The sequence below is a fragment of the Paroedura picta genome, chromosome 5 (assembly GCF_049243985.1).
Source record: "Paroedura picta isolate Pp20150507F chromosome 5, Ppicta_v3.0, whole genome shotgun sequence".
In the NCBI taxonomy this organism is placed as follows: domain Eukaryota; kingdom Metazoa; phylum Chordata; class Lepidosauria; order Squamata; family Gekkonidae; genus Paroedura; species Paroedura picta.
In genome coordinates, this window is record NC_135373.1 from 128,225,458 (window position 1) to 128,241,702 (window position 16,245).

The window sequence follows — 16,245 nt, forward strand, 5'->3', positions numbered from 1 at the left end:
CAATGTAGACACCAAGTTGCCGTCCTTGGGTTTTGGCTCGGATCTAGTGTCGGCCATGGTGATGCTAGGGCTCTCCCAATTTGTTAGGCTTCTCCCAAAGTTCTACAGGGCCTGCAAAATGCAGCTTTCCCACCAGGTCTTCAGTTGAGGCCAGGGCAATTAGATCAGGGGCCCCTCCCTGAAACAGCCAAGTCACCGGCTAACCCTGCAGGGTCCTCCGAGGCACTGGACTGAAGTCTGTGGGGTACGGGAGGGCAGGTAATTTATCACCACTAGGGGGTGGGTTTTAATTAGTTTTATTATTTTAAGGGGTTTTATTGTGGGTATGCATGTTGTTACCTGTTACAAGCCCCTGTATGGAAGTGGTGGGTATATAAATAAATAAATATAAAAATAAATAAAATAAGCTGTTATCACCTCCTCCTGCTGAGAGAGGCATTAAACAGTGTGCAGGGTGGTCTTCCCGTTGGTTATTATTTTTCATTTTTTATTCTTTGGCTTTCTTACTTACTTAATATGACTGATTGTGTAGTGCATTCTTCATGTTCCAGTATGCAGTTTTTTTGGCTTTAATTCAGCTACGGAATCTGTGTCTTCCTTTCTACTTCTATATGACCCACAATAGCAAAATAATAGTCCAGTTAGCACCACAGAACACATCAATCTAAATCTAAATATCTCTCTTAAGTATCTCTTAAGAGCCTCTTGTGGCGCAGAGTGGCAAGGCAGCAGACATGCAGTCTGAGTTCAATCCCAGCAGCCGGCTCAAGGTTGACTCAGCCTTCCATCCTTCTGAGGTTGGTAAAATGAGTACCCAGCTTGCTGCTGGGGGGTAAACGGTAATGACTGGGGAAGGCACTGGCAAACCACCCCGTATTGAGTCTGCCATGAAAACGCTGGAGGGCGTCACCCCAAGAGTCAGACATGACTCAGTGCTTGCACAGGGGATACCTTTACCTTTACCTAAGTATCTCTCGAGGCAAACACAAAACATCTCCCATTTGCCCTAATTTATAGTGTGGTGGTGATGTTTGAAGTTCCTCTGGCTTCCGACAACCTTCTTCAGGGCCCCGTTCACCTCCTTGTTGCGGAGGCTGTAGATGAGGGGGTTCAGCATAGGGCTGATTATGCAGTACATGGTGGAGATGAGAGTGTCGGTCTCCAAGGAGTAACCAGCACTCGGACGGTTGTAGTTCAATAGTGCATTTCCAAAGTAAAGAATGACAACAATGAGGTGAGAAGCACAGGTGGAGAAAGCTTTGCGCTTGCCAGCAGTGGAACGGATCCTCAGGATGGAGGACAAGATGTAATAGTAGGAGAGAATGGTGAAAAGGAAGGGAACTCCTGCCACAAAATAGCTTGCTATGCGGACTACGATTTCATTGATGTGTGCATGATTGCAAGCAATTCCAACAAGTGGGGGGACATCACAAAAGATGTGATGAATCTGGTTGACTCCACAAAAGGACAACTTGGTGCCAAGAGCTGTATGAACAGCAGAGTCTAGGAAGCCCCAGATCCAAGTGGCAAAGGCGAGGATGGTGCATACCTTAGAGCTTACGAGGCGGGAGTAATGCAAAGGTCTACAAATGGCAGCATAGCGGTCAAAGGCCATGACAGCCAGCAATGATGCTTCTGTCCCCGTGAAAGAGCCCAGGAAGAACAGCTGGGCCAGGCATTGGTTGTAGGAGATGGTTTGTTGTTGGAGCAAGAAGTTCACCAGGATCTTGGGGACTGTGACTGAGGAGATGCAAATATCTAAGCAGGAGAGATGGCTGAGGAAGTAATACATGGGAGTATGGAGGTTGGAATCCAGTTGAACCAGAGTAAATATAATGAGGTTCCCCAGCACGGTGACTAAATATATAGCTAGGAATGGCAGGAAGAGGTAGAGGTGGCTGTTTGGAAAACCACTGAATCCGAGGAAGACAAATTCCACCACTTGCGTCTGATTCCTCACTCCCATTGAGAATCCAGAATCACCTGCAAGGGAAAAGATGCAACTGAGAGAAGACATCTTGCATGAGATGTGCATTTGGGCATGTCTCCAAGCACCTTGAATCTCAACATTTTAAGAGCTGGAGGTCTTGGACTTCTTCATCACATAGATAGTGAAGTGGTAGTGATTCATGGATCTTTTCTGGTTTCTCCCTCCCTCCTCAACTGAATGGCTTTCTCTAGCATCCCTGACAATTTTCTCCGTGCCACAGAGACAAGATCACCCCTCTGTCCTCTCACATCTTGGTCCGCCTACTCCCCTTGTTACATCTGATCTCTCTGTTACTTGATGAATTCACCTTGGTTGGTTCTCTTCCTATTTGTATTTCTGCCCTGGCCCCAGATCCATCGAATGCTCATTAGGGTTAGATCAGCGACAAGATCACCCCTCTGTCCTCTCCAGTCTTGGTCCGCCTACTGCCTTTAATACTTCTGATCTCTCCCTTGCTTGAGGAATAAGGGATTCCTGACATCCTACTCAGTTGGTTCTCTTCCTGTTTGTATTTTGGCCCTAGCCCCATAACCATGGTTAGATCAGTGCCCTCCAAGACTGTACACATTTCTGGAGGACCTGTAAGACAGGCCTGTTACAAAATAAGACCAAATAGATCCTTTCCGCACCCCTTCAAAATCTATCCACCTAAGAAAAATACATCCAATTCTGTTTAGCTTCTCAGAAATGATTTTTATCGATGCTGAAATGGCTTAATCCGTTTTTACAATCTAAATTTAAAGATACACATGATGGATGTTCTATATGTAGATTAGTACGGAATGTTTTTTGTAAATCTGTATTGACTGTGTCTAAAGCCTGTAGTTTCCTACCCTGAGCTATTTGGGGAAGGGGGGGGGGATGTCAAAATAAAATTCATTGATAGATTGTAGAGATCATACACTGTTTGAAAGGGGGGGGGGTGGAGGAACAGGCCAGCTTCAGGCAGTACACCCTATTCTGCTCTGCCCAACTGCTGGAGAGGCTCTCTCTCTCTTTGCCAGGTAGCCCCACCTCCACTAACCTTTTTGTGCATTCCCTGCAGAAAGAGTCAGAACTGCCAGCTTCCCCTCTCAGCTCTGAGTCCTTGCCTCCGTCTCTCCTGCTGCCCAGCACATGGCAGCCATGAAACACAATTTATTTTGGGGTGCACCTGTGGGGGAATAGCCGCATTCCAACTGCCAGCCTCACTTTCTTCCAAGGGCTTCTCTTTTTCAATAACATTGCAAAGATTCCTCAGGAGGAGGGGGTCTATGTGGCTCAGAGAACCACTATCATCACCCAAAGTTATTAAATATTTCCTTAAAATAAAATATTTACAAACATAGCACAGCATCTGATTCTCCAATCCTCTACACAAAACCAGCTGGGTGACTTTGTGCTTGTCACAGTTCTGTTAGAGCTGTTATTGCAGGGCAATTCTGTTAGAGCTCTTTCAGCTCCACCCCCCTTGCAGGGTGTCTGTGGTGGGGAGAGGAAGGGGAAGCGGTTTATAAGCCACTTTGGGATTTCTTTGGTTAGTATCAAGCAGGGCATAAAAACACAACCCTTCTGCTTCTCTTCTGTATTTTCCCTCTCTTCCCAAGTCTTCCTCTCTGAATGCATGACATTAAAAAGCACAGATCATTCACCTTATCATTTCTTTATTTATTTGTTTGTTTATCATATAGAAGAGTAACACACAGGAAGCATACAATAAAATACATATCCAAATTGGCACAATGGATAGGAAGACTGATTGGTCAATCCCTCTGAATACTAATATCTAAATTTTCAATCTACTCAATTGCTGCTGGGAAGAGTTCAAAAAGCTCCATCATAGAATCATAGAATCATAGACTTGGAAGGGACCTCCTGGGTCATCTAGTCCAACCCCCTGCACCATGCAGGACACTCACATCCCTCTCGCTCACCCACTGTCACCTGCCACCCCCTTGATCCTTCACAGAATCAGCCTCTCAGTCAGATGGCTCTCCAGCCTCTGTTTTAAAATTTCCAAAGAAGGAGAACCCACCACCTCCCGAGGAAGCCTGTTCCACTGAGAATCTGCTCTAACTGTCAGGAACTTCTTTCAGAGGTTTAGATGGAATTTATTTTGAACTAATTTCATCCCATTCAAAAGAAATCCCATCTAAACATCACATCTCCCTGGAAAGCATGACTCCCACATGCCTGTGACAGATGGAAAACTGTTGGGCAGGTTGCACCACAATCGCATTTGGGTCCTGGTATTTTGCCCCATTTGAACAACATGTCTGTGCAATGGCTAAAGCCTGTTTATAATCCATTAGCCCTCTTCCCCCCTTCAAGGATTGCTGCCTTGCCATGGCGAAGGGCTTGCGTAGCTCAGTGAAGCTATGAGCTATACCATGTAGGGCCACCCAAGACGGACAGGTCATAGCTGAGAGCTCTGACAAAAGGTGATCCACTGGAGAAGGAAATGGCAAACCACTCCAGTATCTTTGCCATGAAAACTCTATGGACAGTTCCAATAGGCATAACGATATGACGCTGGAAGATGAGCCCCTCAGGTCGGAAGGTGTCCACTATGCTACTGGGGATGAGCAGACGGCTAGTACGAGTAGTGCCAGAATAAATGAAGCGGCTGGGCCAAAGCTGAAAGAACGCTCAGTTGTGGAGGGAACTGGCAGCAAAAAGACAGTCTGATGCTGTAAAGAAAAAGAAATGCGAGAAAGCAAAATGGCTGTCTGAGGAAGCTTTGCAAATAGCTGAGGAGGGAAGGGAAGGCAAGGGAGAAAGAGAAAGATACACCCAACTGAATGCTGAATTCCAGAGAATAGCTAGAATGAACAGTGCAAACAAATAGAAGAAATAGAATAGGGAGGACCAGAGATCTCTTCAAAAAAATTGGAGATATGAAGAGAATATTTCATGCAAAGATGGGTATGATAAAGGACCAAAATGGTAGGGACCTAACAGAAGCAGAAGAGATTTTAAAAAGGTGGCAAAATTAGACAGAAGAATTATACAAGAGCGAGCTTAACATCCCTGATAACCACGATGGGGTAGTCACTGACCTGGAGCCACACATCCTGGAATGTGAAGTCAAATGGGCCTTAGGAAGTCCAAGCAACAGTAAAGGTAGTGGAGGTGACAGCATTCCAGTTGAACTATTAAAAATCTTAAAAGACGATGCAGTAAAAGTGCTACACTCAATATGCCAGCAAATTTGGAAAACTCAACAGTGGCCACAGGATTGGAAAAGGTTAGTTTACATTCCAATCCCAAATAAGGGTAATGCCAAAGAATGTTCAAACTACTGCACCATTGTGCTCATTTCTCATGCTAGCAAAGATGCTCAAAATCCTACGAGCTAGGCTCCAGCAATATGTGGACCGAGAACTTCCAGAAGTACAGGCAGGATTTCGAAGAGGCAGAACAACTAGAGATCAAATTGCCAACATACGCTGGAACATGGAGAAAGCTAGGGAGTTCCAGAAGAACATCTACTTCTGCTTCATTGACTGTGCTAAAGCCTTTGATTGTGTGGAGCACAACAAATTGTGGCAAGTTCTTAAAGAGATGGGAATACCAGAGCATCTTATTTGTCTCTTGAGAAACTTATATGCAGGTCAAGAAGCAACAGTGAGAACTGAACATGGAATCACTGATTGGTTCAAAATTGAGAAAGGAGTTCGGCAAGGCTGTACACTGTCGCCTTGCCTATTTGTATGCGGAGCACATCATGAGAAAGGCGGGGTTAGATGAGTCACAAATTGGGATCAAGATTGCAGGGAGAAATACCAACAACCTCAGATATGCAGATGATACCACTCTAATGGCAGAAAGTGAAGAGGAACTAAAGAGCCTGTTGATGCGGGTGAAGGAGGAGAGTGCAAAAGTTGGCCTGAAACTCAACATCAAGAAAACAAAGATCATGGCATCCGGCCAATTCCTGGCAAATAGATAAGGAAGAAATGGAGGTAGTGACAGATCTTATTTTCCTGGGTTCCAAGACCACTGCAGATGGGGACTGCAGCAAAGAAATTAAAAGACGCTTGCTCCTGGGGAGGAAAGCTATGGCAAATCTAGACAGCATCCTAAAAAGCAGAGACATCACCCTGCCAACAAAAATGCGTTTAGTCAAGGCCATAGTATTCCCAGTTGCAATGTATGGCTGCGAAAGTTGGACCATAAGGAAGGCCGAGCGTCAAAGAATTGAGGCTTTTGAACTCTGGTGCTGGAGAAGACTCTTGCGAGTCCCTTGGACTGCAAGGCGAACAAACCAGTCAGTCCTAGAGGAGATCAACCCTGACTGCTCTTTAGAAGGCCAGATCCTGAAGATGAAACTCAAATACTTTGGCCACCTCATGAGAAGGAAGGACTCCCTGGAGAAGAGCCTAATGCTGGGAGCGATCGAGGGCAAAAGAAGAAGGGGACGACAGAGAATGAGGTGGCTGGATGGAGTCACTGAAGCAGTAGGTGCAAACTTAAATGGACTCCGGGGAATGGTAGAGGACAGGAGGGCCTGGAGGATCATTGTCCATGGGCTCGCGATGGGCCGGACACGACTTCGCACATAACAGCAACAGCAGCCCTCTTCCATACTTGATATGGAATGTCAGATCCCTTCCAAAGGAACTTTTGACAGAATCCCAGCATCTCTTTGCATTTCTTTTCTTGTGTCTGCTCCTCCCTCTCCTTCCTTCTCTCAAATTCCTTCTCTTATCTACCCCACTGCTTTATAGTCTGATGAGTGCTTGCCCTCGAAATCTCATGCCTTGAATAAATCTTTGTTGGTCTTAAAGGTGCTGACTTATTGTGTTACTGGTGCTCGCTTCGGCAGCACATATACTAAAATTGATTTTATTGTGTTACTTGAGACCATTTGAATCGACTCACTGGTGACATTTTGCCTACAACGTCCTTGGAACAGTTTTCACTGGAGGGCTGTTCTGCTTATTTTACTAGGGAAAGCAGAAATGCATTTTAGGCAAATAATAACATTGCATTGCTGTTATTTTTGAGGCATTATCTTGATTGAAATAATTTAAGGTGCTAAAGTGACAAAACTGCAAGGGTTTCTTTGTCCCATTCCACTGCACAATTCCTAAATCTGAACAAACCATAGTTCAGGAAGGCTCCCCTGTGTCTGCTATCAGTCAAGGGGCTCTTTTCCTTCTAGCATATTGGGAGGGGGATTACCTGGGGCCTGGGAAAATGCTGACCCCCCCCCCCAAAATGTTCTTACCTTTGCATATGGATGACAAGTCAAGGTAGGATTCTTCCTCCACCTGCTCCTCCAGGCTTTTGATTCCAGATCATCCTATCAGTAAGACAAGACCAATTTAACCTAAAATTGTTATGATGGTAGCCCCAACATGTGGAACTACAGATCTCAAAGTCCTTTGTTTGCCACCAGCATGAAGCCTCTGGTGCCCTAGAGCAGCTCGAGATTCAAAACTGAAGATATGGAGGGCAGAACTTTATTCTTGGGTTGAGGTCCTTTAGCATGTGCTTGGATTGAAAGCTCTCGGGCAGTGTAGTGTAGTAGCTGGAAGCTCAGAGGATTTGACTGGATTGCATCTCACAGTGTCAGGGGAGAGAAATGTAATTTCTACCCAGAGGCAGGTGCAAAACATACTGTGGGTTGGACTAGTGTTTTTATCCTAACCCCAACCCTAACTAGTAGCTTTGCCTGGTGTAGATGGAAAAGCGTCTGACAAATTATTAGGGAAGGCATATTTCTTGCTCTGGTCCCTTCCTTCTCAGCCACAGGATCTCCATCTTTAGGGGATTAAGCTTCAGGTGGCTTTGCTGCCCAAGAATTTGGGTGGAATCTTTGGCTAGACATTCATTAGAGTTAGAGGTGGGTGTCATCCATGTACCAGTGACACACAAGCCCAAACCCCCAAACAAGCCTGCCTACAGGGATCATGAGGATATTAAACAGTATGCACCCTCCAGTAGCCTGCATTGGAGTTGGCAGTGGTGCAATTGTTCCTCCCCGATAGCAACCCTCGATCCCTGACCTTGGATAAAGGAGACCTGTATCCCCCTTTGGTGAGCTACCACATCAAACGCTGCTATGAGGTCTAATACCACAAGCAGCACTGACCTGCTTTGATCCAGCTATCTTTTGAGCTCTTCCATCAGAGTGACCAAGGCTGTTTCCACCCCTTGGCCAAGTCATAAGATGGATTGAAATGAGTACAGAGCTGATGCTTCATCTAGATATGCCTTTAATTGATTCTCAGCTGCAGTCTCTTAAAGAGCCTTTCTCTCCAGCCAACCTTTATTTATTTATTTGAAGGGCTTAGGGTAGCTTACAACATTTCAGAAATCCAAGATGGCAGCCACATGAGGAAATGTGCACATTTCTTGTTGTTTCACTCCTGCCTTGCTTGGTTGAATGCCAGATAATCTGTAGTGTTTCAGTAATATGAACATAAGACCGGACTGCGTTCCCCCAATGTTCCCTTTCCATAGGGCTGTGTTGTTTTTTTGAAGGAGTCAGCATGCAAAGTATCTTCAAATGAGCTTGCCAAATTCAGAGGGAGCAAGAGAACCAGAAAGACAAAGCAGTCAGGGCCATCTATACCCTTTTTACTTTGATCTGCTCTGGTGCTACCCCTTTGACCTTGGACTGTTATTCTTAGTGACCTTGGACTGCTATTCTTAGGGAAATTTCCTTCTGTAAGGCTGACTATTCCATTTCCCTCTTTTTTTTCCAACTACCATAGGAGTAAGATGCGTTCTGCTCAGTCTCTACCCATCACAGCATAGCAGTATGGTCTAGAACAGCGGATCCCAGCCTTTTGGACTAGTGATCAGTGTTCCCCAAAATGTATCTTAGGGTGCACTCATGCACTAATTTTAAGTTCATTGGGTTTTTTCTCAACCTTGGACAGGTAGACCTGTTCTCTGGAGGCCAGATTAGCACTAGAAGCCAGCAGTGGGTAGACCTGCTCTCTAGAAGCCATGTCTACGAGTTAGTAGGCATGGGCAGGTAGACCTGGCCTCCAGAGACCCAGAAAGCCATGGGGGGAGGAGTTCTAGAAGGAAAAATAATGCCAAAGATTTTAATTGTTATGTAACACCTTGCAGGTTATATAAGAGCATCTGACTTTCTTGAAAGTTTTGCATCAGATCTTGGGAAGAAAGCCAATTCTAATGGCCTCAGAATGGGACAAGTGACAGTTCAATCCTAAACACAGTTACCCCGTGATTCTAATGGACAGAAGAATGTATCACTGCTTACGATGGAACAATAATATTTATTTAAACTATGAAAGGTTTTATTCTGCTTTGTGAGAATGCCAGGGTTACATATAGTAGAGAATCCTGAATGATCAAATATTAAACGTCCTGTTTCTGACACCAATTCAGGATTTTGGAAACAAAAAAATAAATTTATTATAAATAAATAATATAATTTTGGAAATGGCACAGGAATCCTACCTTGACTTGTGAGAACCTTTTTTGGGACCAGTATATTTTCAGCTGCTGCAGTTGATGGGGGTGAACTGCTCATGAGCCTCCCACCCTCCATCCAGCCACTGCAACTCCCCACCCACCAGGATTCTGGGTTCGGACATGAGGAAAGGTTCAGCTGGGTCAGCTGGGCAGTCTTGTTCCTCCCCAACAGCTACCCTCTGTGCTTGACTTTGGGGGAAGGAGTTCAGCCACTCCAAGGCTGTCCCCACATCAATGAGGCAGTGAACCAAAAGCTCAAGATCTACAGTATCAAACGCTGCCATAAGATGGAGTGGTACAAGCAGCGCTGATTTGCCCCAGTCCAGATATCATCAGAGGCTATCCATTTGAAGGACATTTTCTAAATTGTGAATATAAAAATGTTAAGCAGCCAGGAGGGAGAGAGGAGGAGGAGGAGGAGGAGGAGGAGGAGGAGGAGGAGGAGGAGGAAGAGGAAGAGGAAGAGGAAGAGGAAGAGGAAGAGGAAGAGGAAGAGGAAGAGGAAGAGGAAGAGGAAGAGGAAGAGGAAGAGGAAGAGGAAGAGGAAGAGGAAGAGGAAGAGGAAGAGGAAGAGGAAGAAGAGTTGGTTCTTACATGCCAATTTTCTCTACCCGAAGGAGTCTCATACAGGCTTACATTCACCTTCCCTTTCCTCTCCTCACAACAGTCACCCTGAGGTGGGTGAGGCTGAGAGAGCCCTGAGATTACTGCTCAGTAAGAACAGCTTTATCAGTGTTGTGGCGAGCCCAAGATCACCCAGCTGGCTGCATTTGGAGGAGCAGGGAATCAAACCCAGCTCACCAGATTAGAAGTCAGTGATCCTAATTACTACACCAAGCTAGCTTGGTTTCATGAAACTTACCTCGAAAGCCCCCCCATCTACATCTCCCAATTCCTGAACAGTGCACATCACTGTATGCTTCGGGGTGACATGGTTGCCCTCTTTCATCCTCCACATCCCTCCTTTCCTCCCCCCCCCTGCACTCAGGTTGGCTCAGAGGGATGGAAGAGGTGGCCATCATTCGCTCTATGCACATTTGAGCAACTGAACCGAAGGGAAGGAGGAGGCCGGGAGTGGCTGGGGCTGGGAGTGACTCACTGGCTCCTTTGTGGAAGTGGGTAGTTCCACTCTCCCATAGTGGAAGGAGCAGACTGAGTCTAGGGAGCTCCTCCACACATTTCCCCAGTGCTGCATCTACCAAGGAGGATAGCAGGACTGCTCTCAACCTGCATAGTGGACTGTGAGACAGGGTGAGGAAAGGAGAGAGGGTGAGGGGAGAAGATGAATGGAAGGAGGAAGCCAGACAGCCAGCAAGTTGAGAGGTTGTTCTTGGGGTCGTGCTGCTGTTGACAGTTTGCTTCCATGCACTAGAGGCGATGGAGAGGGAAGGAAGCAAAGCAGTCACACTGCAATTAAGGAGGCACGTATGGGTGAGCAGGCACAGGAGGAGGATGGCCGCCCTGCTCACTCCAGGCTGGTGGCTTTCAGAGGGCCCTGGCCAAGTAAGGGTGCTGGTGGAGGCTAGGCATGGGGACATGGGAGAGGACGCCAACTTTCCTTCCCTTCCCCTTTAGAATGACGCTGCTCCTCATTGCCGCCTCCCGCAGTCTTCCTTCCCGTCAGAATGCCACATCGTTCCTGTGATGACTTCTTTCCCTAGGGTGTGGTATAGTCCAACCAGTAGCACAGTTCATATAGTTCTAAAGCTACGTAGCTCTTGAGGGGAAGACAAAACATCTCCCACTTGCCCTAACTTATAATGTGATTCTGTTTAGACTAACTAGCTTCCGACAACCTTCTTCAGGGCCCCTTTCACCTCCTTGTTGCGGAGGCTGTAGATTAAAGGGTTCAGCATAGGGGTGATTATGCAGTACACAGTGGAGACCAAACTGGCTGTCTCCAAGGAGTATCCAGCGCTTGGATGGTTGTAGTTCACTAGTGCATTTCCAAAGTAAAGGACGACAACAATGAGGTGAGAAGCACAGGTGGAGAAAGCTTTGCGCTTGCCGGCGGTGGAACGAATCTTCAGGATGGAGCACAGAATTAAGGAGTAGGAGAGAATAATGAAAAGCAGTGGGACTCCAGCCACAAAATAGCTTGCTATGCGGACTGCCATTTCGTTGACGTGGGCATCGTTGCAAGCAATTCTCAACAGCGGGGGGACATCACAAAAGATGTGATGAATCTGGTTGACTCCACAAAAGGACAAGGTGGTGCTGAGGGCTGTATGGAGAGCAGAGTCCAGGGAGCCCCAGACCCAGGTGGCAAAGGCTAGGATGGTGCACACCTTTGAGCTCATGAGGTGGGAGTAATGCAAAGGTCTACAAATGGCGGCATAGCGGTCGTAGGCCATGACGGCCAGCACTGCAGCCTCTGTCCCTGTGAAGGAGATCAGGAAGAACATCTGGGCCAAGCACTGGTTGTAGGTGATGGTTTGTTGCTGGGACAAGAAGTTCACCAGGATCTTGGGGACTGTGACGGAAGAGATGCAAATATCTAAGCAGGAGAGGTGGCTGAGGAAGTAGTACATGGGAGTATGGAGGCTGGAATCCACTTGAATCAAGATAAATATCATGAGGTTCCCCAGTAGAGTGACCAAGTAGATGACTAGGAATGGCAGGAAGAGGTAGAGGTGGCTGTTTGGGATGCCGGAGAAACCCAGAAAGACAAATTCCACCACTAGCGTCTGATTCTTCTCTCCCATTGAGAGCTCAGACCTCACCTGCAAGAAAAAATATACAACTGAGAGAAGTCATCTTGCATGAGATGGGCCTTTGGGATTCTTCCAGGCAGCAAGAATCTCACTTATATTGAGACATGTGGAAGAAGTGGGGTTCTTGGCATCCTACCCCACATGGATATGGACATGTTACTGCTTCATGCCTTCTTTTCTGGTTTCTCCTTCCCCACTCAGCTAAAACTGCTCTCCCCAGCATCCCTGATCAGCTTTTCTCAGTGCCAAAGAGACAAGGTTGCCTCTCTGTCCTCCCCATCCCATTTAAGTCTCTACCTTGCTTGATGAAGAAGAGATTCATGACATTCCTCTTGGTTGGTTCTCTTCCTATCTGTACTGGTCAATTTTGCAGGGTTGTTATTCATGTTGTTGTTTTCTTGGTTACTCCCTGAGATCTGTCCATCACCCCTTCAATCCTTGCATTACACAGTGAGTACGGATCTGAAGAAATGTACATGAACAGAAAAGCTTATACCCAGAATAAAATTGTGTCAAAGAATCATAGAATCACAGAATCCTAGAGTTGGATGGGGCCATACAGGCCGTCTAGTCCAACCCCCTGCTCAACGCAGGATCAGCCCTAAGCATCCTAAGGCAGTCGTTGAAGGTGCCCCTGCTGGACTTTGCTTCAGACCAACAGCGCTGCCCACCTGAATGGGTCTAGAGGAGTTATTCAAATTACTTTTACTTTTTCTCTCTCTCAGAGTAACTCAGGTTGTTCTAGTGTGTTTTGCTAAATCCTCGTAACAGTGCTCTGAGTCTGTTGCAAAGATGAAGTGAAGGAGTGTAGAATTACATAACTCATGCTGACCACCTTGGAAGAAGTCAGGCCCATGAGCACCCTCAAAGCCTTCCCCACCCGGACAGCCCAGGCAAGCCCAGGCCCATCAGGTCTTGGAAATTGAGCAGGGCCTACCCTGAGTGGAATGTGGAGGTGGCCCCTACAAGGACTTGCATGGTCATCCCCCAAAGGAATACTAAGAGGCTGGAAACCACCTCCAAGCCTCCCTTGCCTGGCTGCCGGACTATCCTTGGATCTCAGGACAACATTGCACCTTGGGAAGAGCCCAGAAGCAACAATGTGGCCCTTGGCCCATCAGAACAGTCTAAGGGTATCAGGGGGTATGACATGTTGGGGCCAGGTGCAGAAGCAGCAGCGAATGGCAGGAATCTCCAACTTCACAGGGGGAAACCTGAGTGGGGGAATGTTCACTGGAGGCCGACAGATAGAATCATAGAATCATAGAATCATAGAATCATAGAGTTGGAAGGGGCCAATCGGGCCACCTAGTCCCACCCCCTGCTCAACGCAGGATCAGCCCAGAGCATCCTAAAGCATCCAAGAAAAGTGTGTATTCAGCCTTTGCTTGAAGACTGCCAGTGATACTTCTATGTGGAGTGGAGTGGAGTGGAGTGGAGGGGAGGGGAGGGGAGGGGAGGGGAGGGGAGGTATCGAATGTCATCGGCACCCTCTGTGCATTGTTTTTGCCCCTCCGGAGTTAGTATTGGCAGGTTTTTAGTTCCAGGAAGAGTTTTTTGTGCCGCAGCATCTTGTGTTATAGGGTTGTTGTTATTCTTATTTTATATTGGTTTTAGGGTTTGTACGGGGTTTTGATATTTATGTTGTAACCTGCCTCGAGCTTTCGTGGGGAGGCGGGCTAGAGATTTAATAACAACAACAACAGCAACAACAACAACAACAACAACAACAACAATAATATGTTGGGGAAATGTGTGATCACTATTTTGTGGCTATGAGAAAAATGATCAAGAGTGAACCCAAAGGCTTTATGTAGGTTAAGATATTCAAGGACCGATAACTGTATGGCATTGGAAGGTGATAGTCAAGCAAGAAAGGGCTCCCTTCTCAGGTGTGGCAGGAAGGCTGTTGCTAGGAGATGCCAGGATGGGGAGCTGAGTGGATTGGGAAGGGCGTCTGCTCAGAGGAGGCTCCTAGTTTGAGCCCTGCTGGTCTTTGGGTAAGTTATTTTTCTGGACTCGTGTACTTGCTCTCTAGTAATTATCTATGGAGCGGTGATGGATGGGATCATCCTTTGGAGGTGGTCAGTTTGATACAAAGAAGACCTCTGTTGTACATGAAGAAGTAAAAGAGTTGGGTCTTGTTGTTGTTGTTAGGTGTGAAGTCGTGTCCGACCCATCGCGACCCCAGGGACAATGATCCTCCAGGCCTTCCTGTCCTCTACCATTCCCCGGAGTCCACTTAAATTTGCACCTACTGCTTCAGAGACTCCATCCAGCCACCTCATTTTCTGTCGTCCCCTTCTTCTTTTGCCCTCGATCGCTCCCAGCATTAGGCTCTTCTCCAGGGAGTTGGGTCTTATATGCCACTTTTCTCTACCTGAAGGAGCCTCAAAGCAGCTTCCAATTGCCTTTTCTTTCCTCTCTGCACTAGGGCACCCTGTGAGGGAGGAGAGGCTGAAAGAGCCCTGAGATTACTGAAGAAGAATTGATTCTTATATGCCTCTTTTCTCTACCCAAAGGAGTCTCCAAGCGGCTTCTAATCGCCTTACCTTTCAGAGCCCTGATATTCCTGCTTCATCAGAACAGCTTTATCAGTGCTGTGGCGATCCCAGGGTCACCCAGTTGGTTGCATGTGGGGGAGCATGGAACCAAATCCAGCTCTCCAGATTAGCAGTCCACACTCCTAACCACTACACCAAGCTGGCTCTTTGTGATGAGATTATTTCAGTGGCTGTCAGTGGTAACCATTGAGTTGGAAAACTGTGCAATGGACCTCAGTAGCCATCTCTCTCTCTCTCTCTCTCTCTCTCTCTCTCTCTCTCTCTCTCTCTCTCTCTCTCTCTCTCTCTCTCCCCCTTCCTCCCTTGGCAAATGATCCCTCAACCGGTTCACTGCATCTGTTCATGTTCCTTTCTGGTGTCTGCCTCTCCTTCTTCTCCTTCCTCTCTCCTCCCTTTCCTCATCTTCCCCACTGCGGACATTTTGACCACCACGTCTTTGGAACAGGGATCTCTGGCTGGCCTCCCAAGCAAACTCTGGCCTTGTGTTGCTGTTGGTTTATGGAGGCGCTGTCTTGATTGCATCAATGCAAAATATGCAGTCTCCATCCCATTCTGCTGCAGAGTTTTAAAAATCTGAAACCATAGCAGTGTGAGGCTCACCTTTTCCTGCAGAGCAGCAAGGCTTCCCACCTAAAACTCTATGCTGCTTTATGTTGAGTCTGGCCATGGCCTTCACCAGCAGCACTTTCCGGGGTCCTGAGCAGAAAAACTACCAGCTGTAACCCTCCAAAGTGGAGATGCCAGGGACTGAACACGGGACATCCTGGATGGAAACAAAAAACGTGGCCCCTCCCCTTATGCAAAAAGTGACTTCCTTTGGTCCACCCGGAATCTACATTCCATCAACTTCATTGGCGGACGCTGAATTCTAATATTGGGGCGGGGGGAAGAGGCAGGGTTTTTTTCTGCCCAGTTTCCCCACATTACGCATCATTTTATAACCCTGAGGATGGCCCTCTTGGTCGCCTTTGTCTTCCCACTCACCCTGGATGCCTTGCCCAGGAGGAATTCCTTCTCCAGGCGGTCAGCCCTGCATGAGCCACTCCATCTGGCCAAGGAGAATCGCACGGTCTTCTGCTTCCTTTGCCACCGGGTCGCATGGCACACGTAGCTGGAAGCCACCGGGTGGGAGTGAGTGGTCTCTCTCCATCTAGAGCACCCGGAGTGAGTCTCTGTCACCAGAGCTGTGTGAGGCTGAAGTTGCCTTCATTCGCGCCGAGGGATTAGAGGATGCTGCTGGAAGGGAAAGGAGGTGGCCCCTGCGGGAAGCTCAGGGAACAGGTCCCCCTGAGGGGCTTCCACCCTCTCGTGGCTTCATGGAGCCCTGCACAGTGGATGGGGAAAAGCTTCTTTCGTGAAGATTGTACATAGCATGAGGTGGGTTTGGAAGAAGGAGAAGAGACAGAGGCTAACACTCAGCTGTTCCCACGAGCACACATTTTTAACAAAATAATTTAAATCCGTATATCTTGGGCACAAAGTCACGGCTGTGATGTTCTTGGGGAGCTCATTCCACTCCTGCCTGGGGGAATGAGCTTCC

At 47.2% G+C, this 16,245-nt stretch overlaps 2 protein-coding genes across 2 annotated transcripts; both read right to left on the bottom strand.

Annotated features, from left to right (window-relative positions):
• Positions 1-1,006: 1,006 nt before the first annotated feature.
• Positions 1,007-1,966, bottom strand: LOC143839169 (olfactory receptor 5AP2-like). Its single transcript, XM_077340993.1, has one exon. It carries the CDS (start codon positions 1,964-1,966, stop codon positions 1,007-1,009), a length of 960 nt encoding a protein of 319 aa, XP_077197108.1.
• A 9,233-nt stretch (positions 1,967-11,199) lies between these two features.
• On the bottom strand, positions 11,200-15,840 carry LOC143839170 (olfactory receptor 5V1-like). The gene is made up of 3 exons (XM_077340994.1): positions 15,690-15,840; positions 12,439-12,603; positions 11,200-12,150 (listed from the first exon to the last, which is right to left on the bottom strand). Exon 3 carries the CDS (start codon positions 12,130-12,132, stop codon positions 11,209-11,211), a length of 924 nt encoding a protein of 307 aa, XP_077197109.1. The 5' UTR covers positions 12,133-12,150; positions 12,439-12,603; positions 15,690-15,840; the 3' UTR covers positions 11,200-11,208.
• Positions 15,841-16,245: the final 405 nt, after the last annotated feature.

Coding starts and splice junctions, on each gene's coding strand:
- LOC143839170 (XM_077340994.1), bottom strand. CDS start 12,132: ATGGGAGAGAAGAATCAGACGCTAGTGGTGGAATTTGTCTTTCTGGGT.
- LOC143839169 (XM_077340993.1), bottom strand. CDS start 1,966: ATGGGAGTGAGGAATCAGACGCAAGTGGTGGAATTTGTCTTCCTCGGA.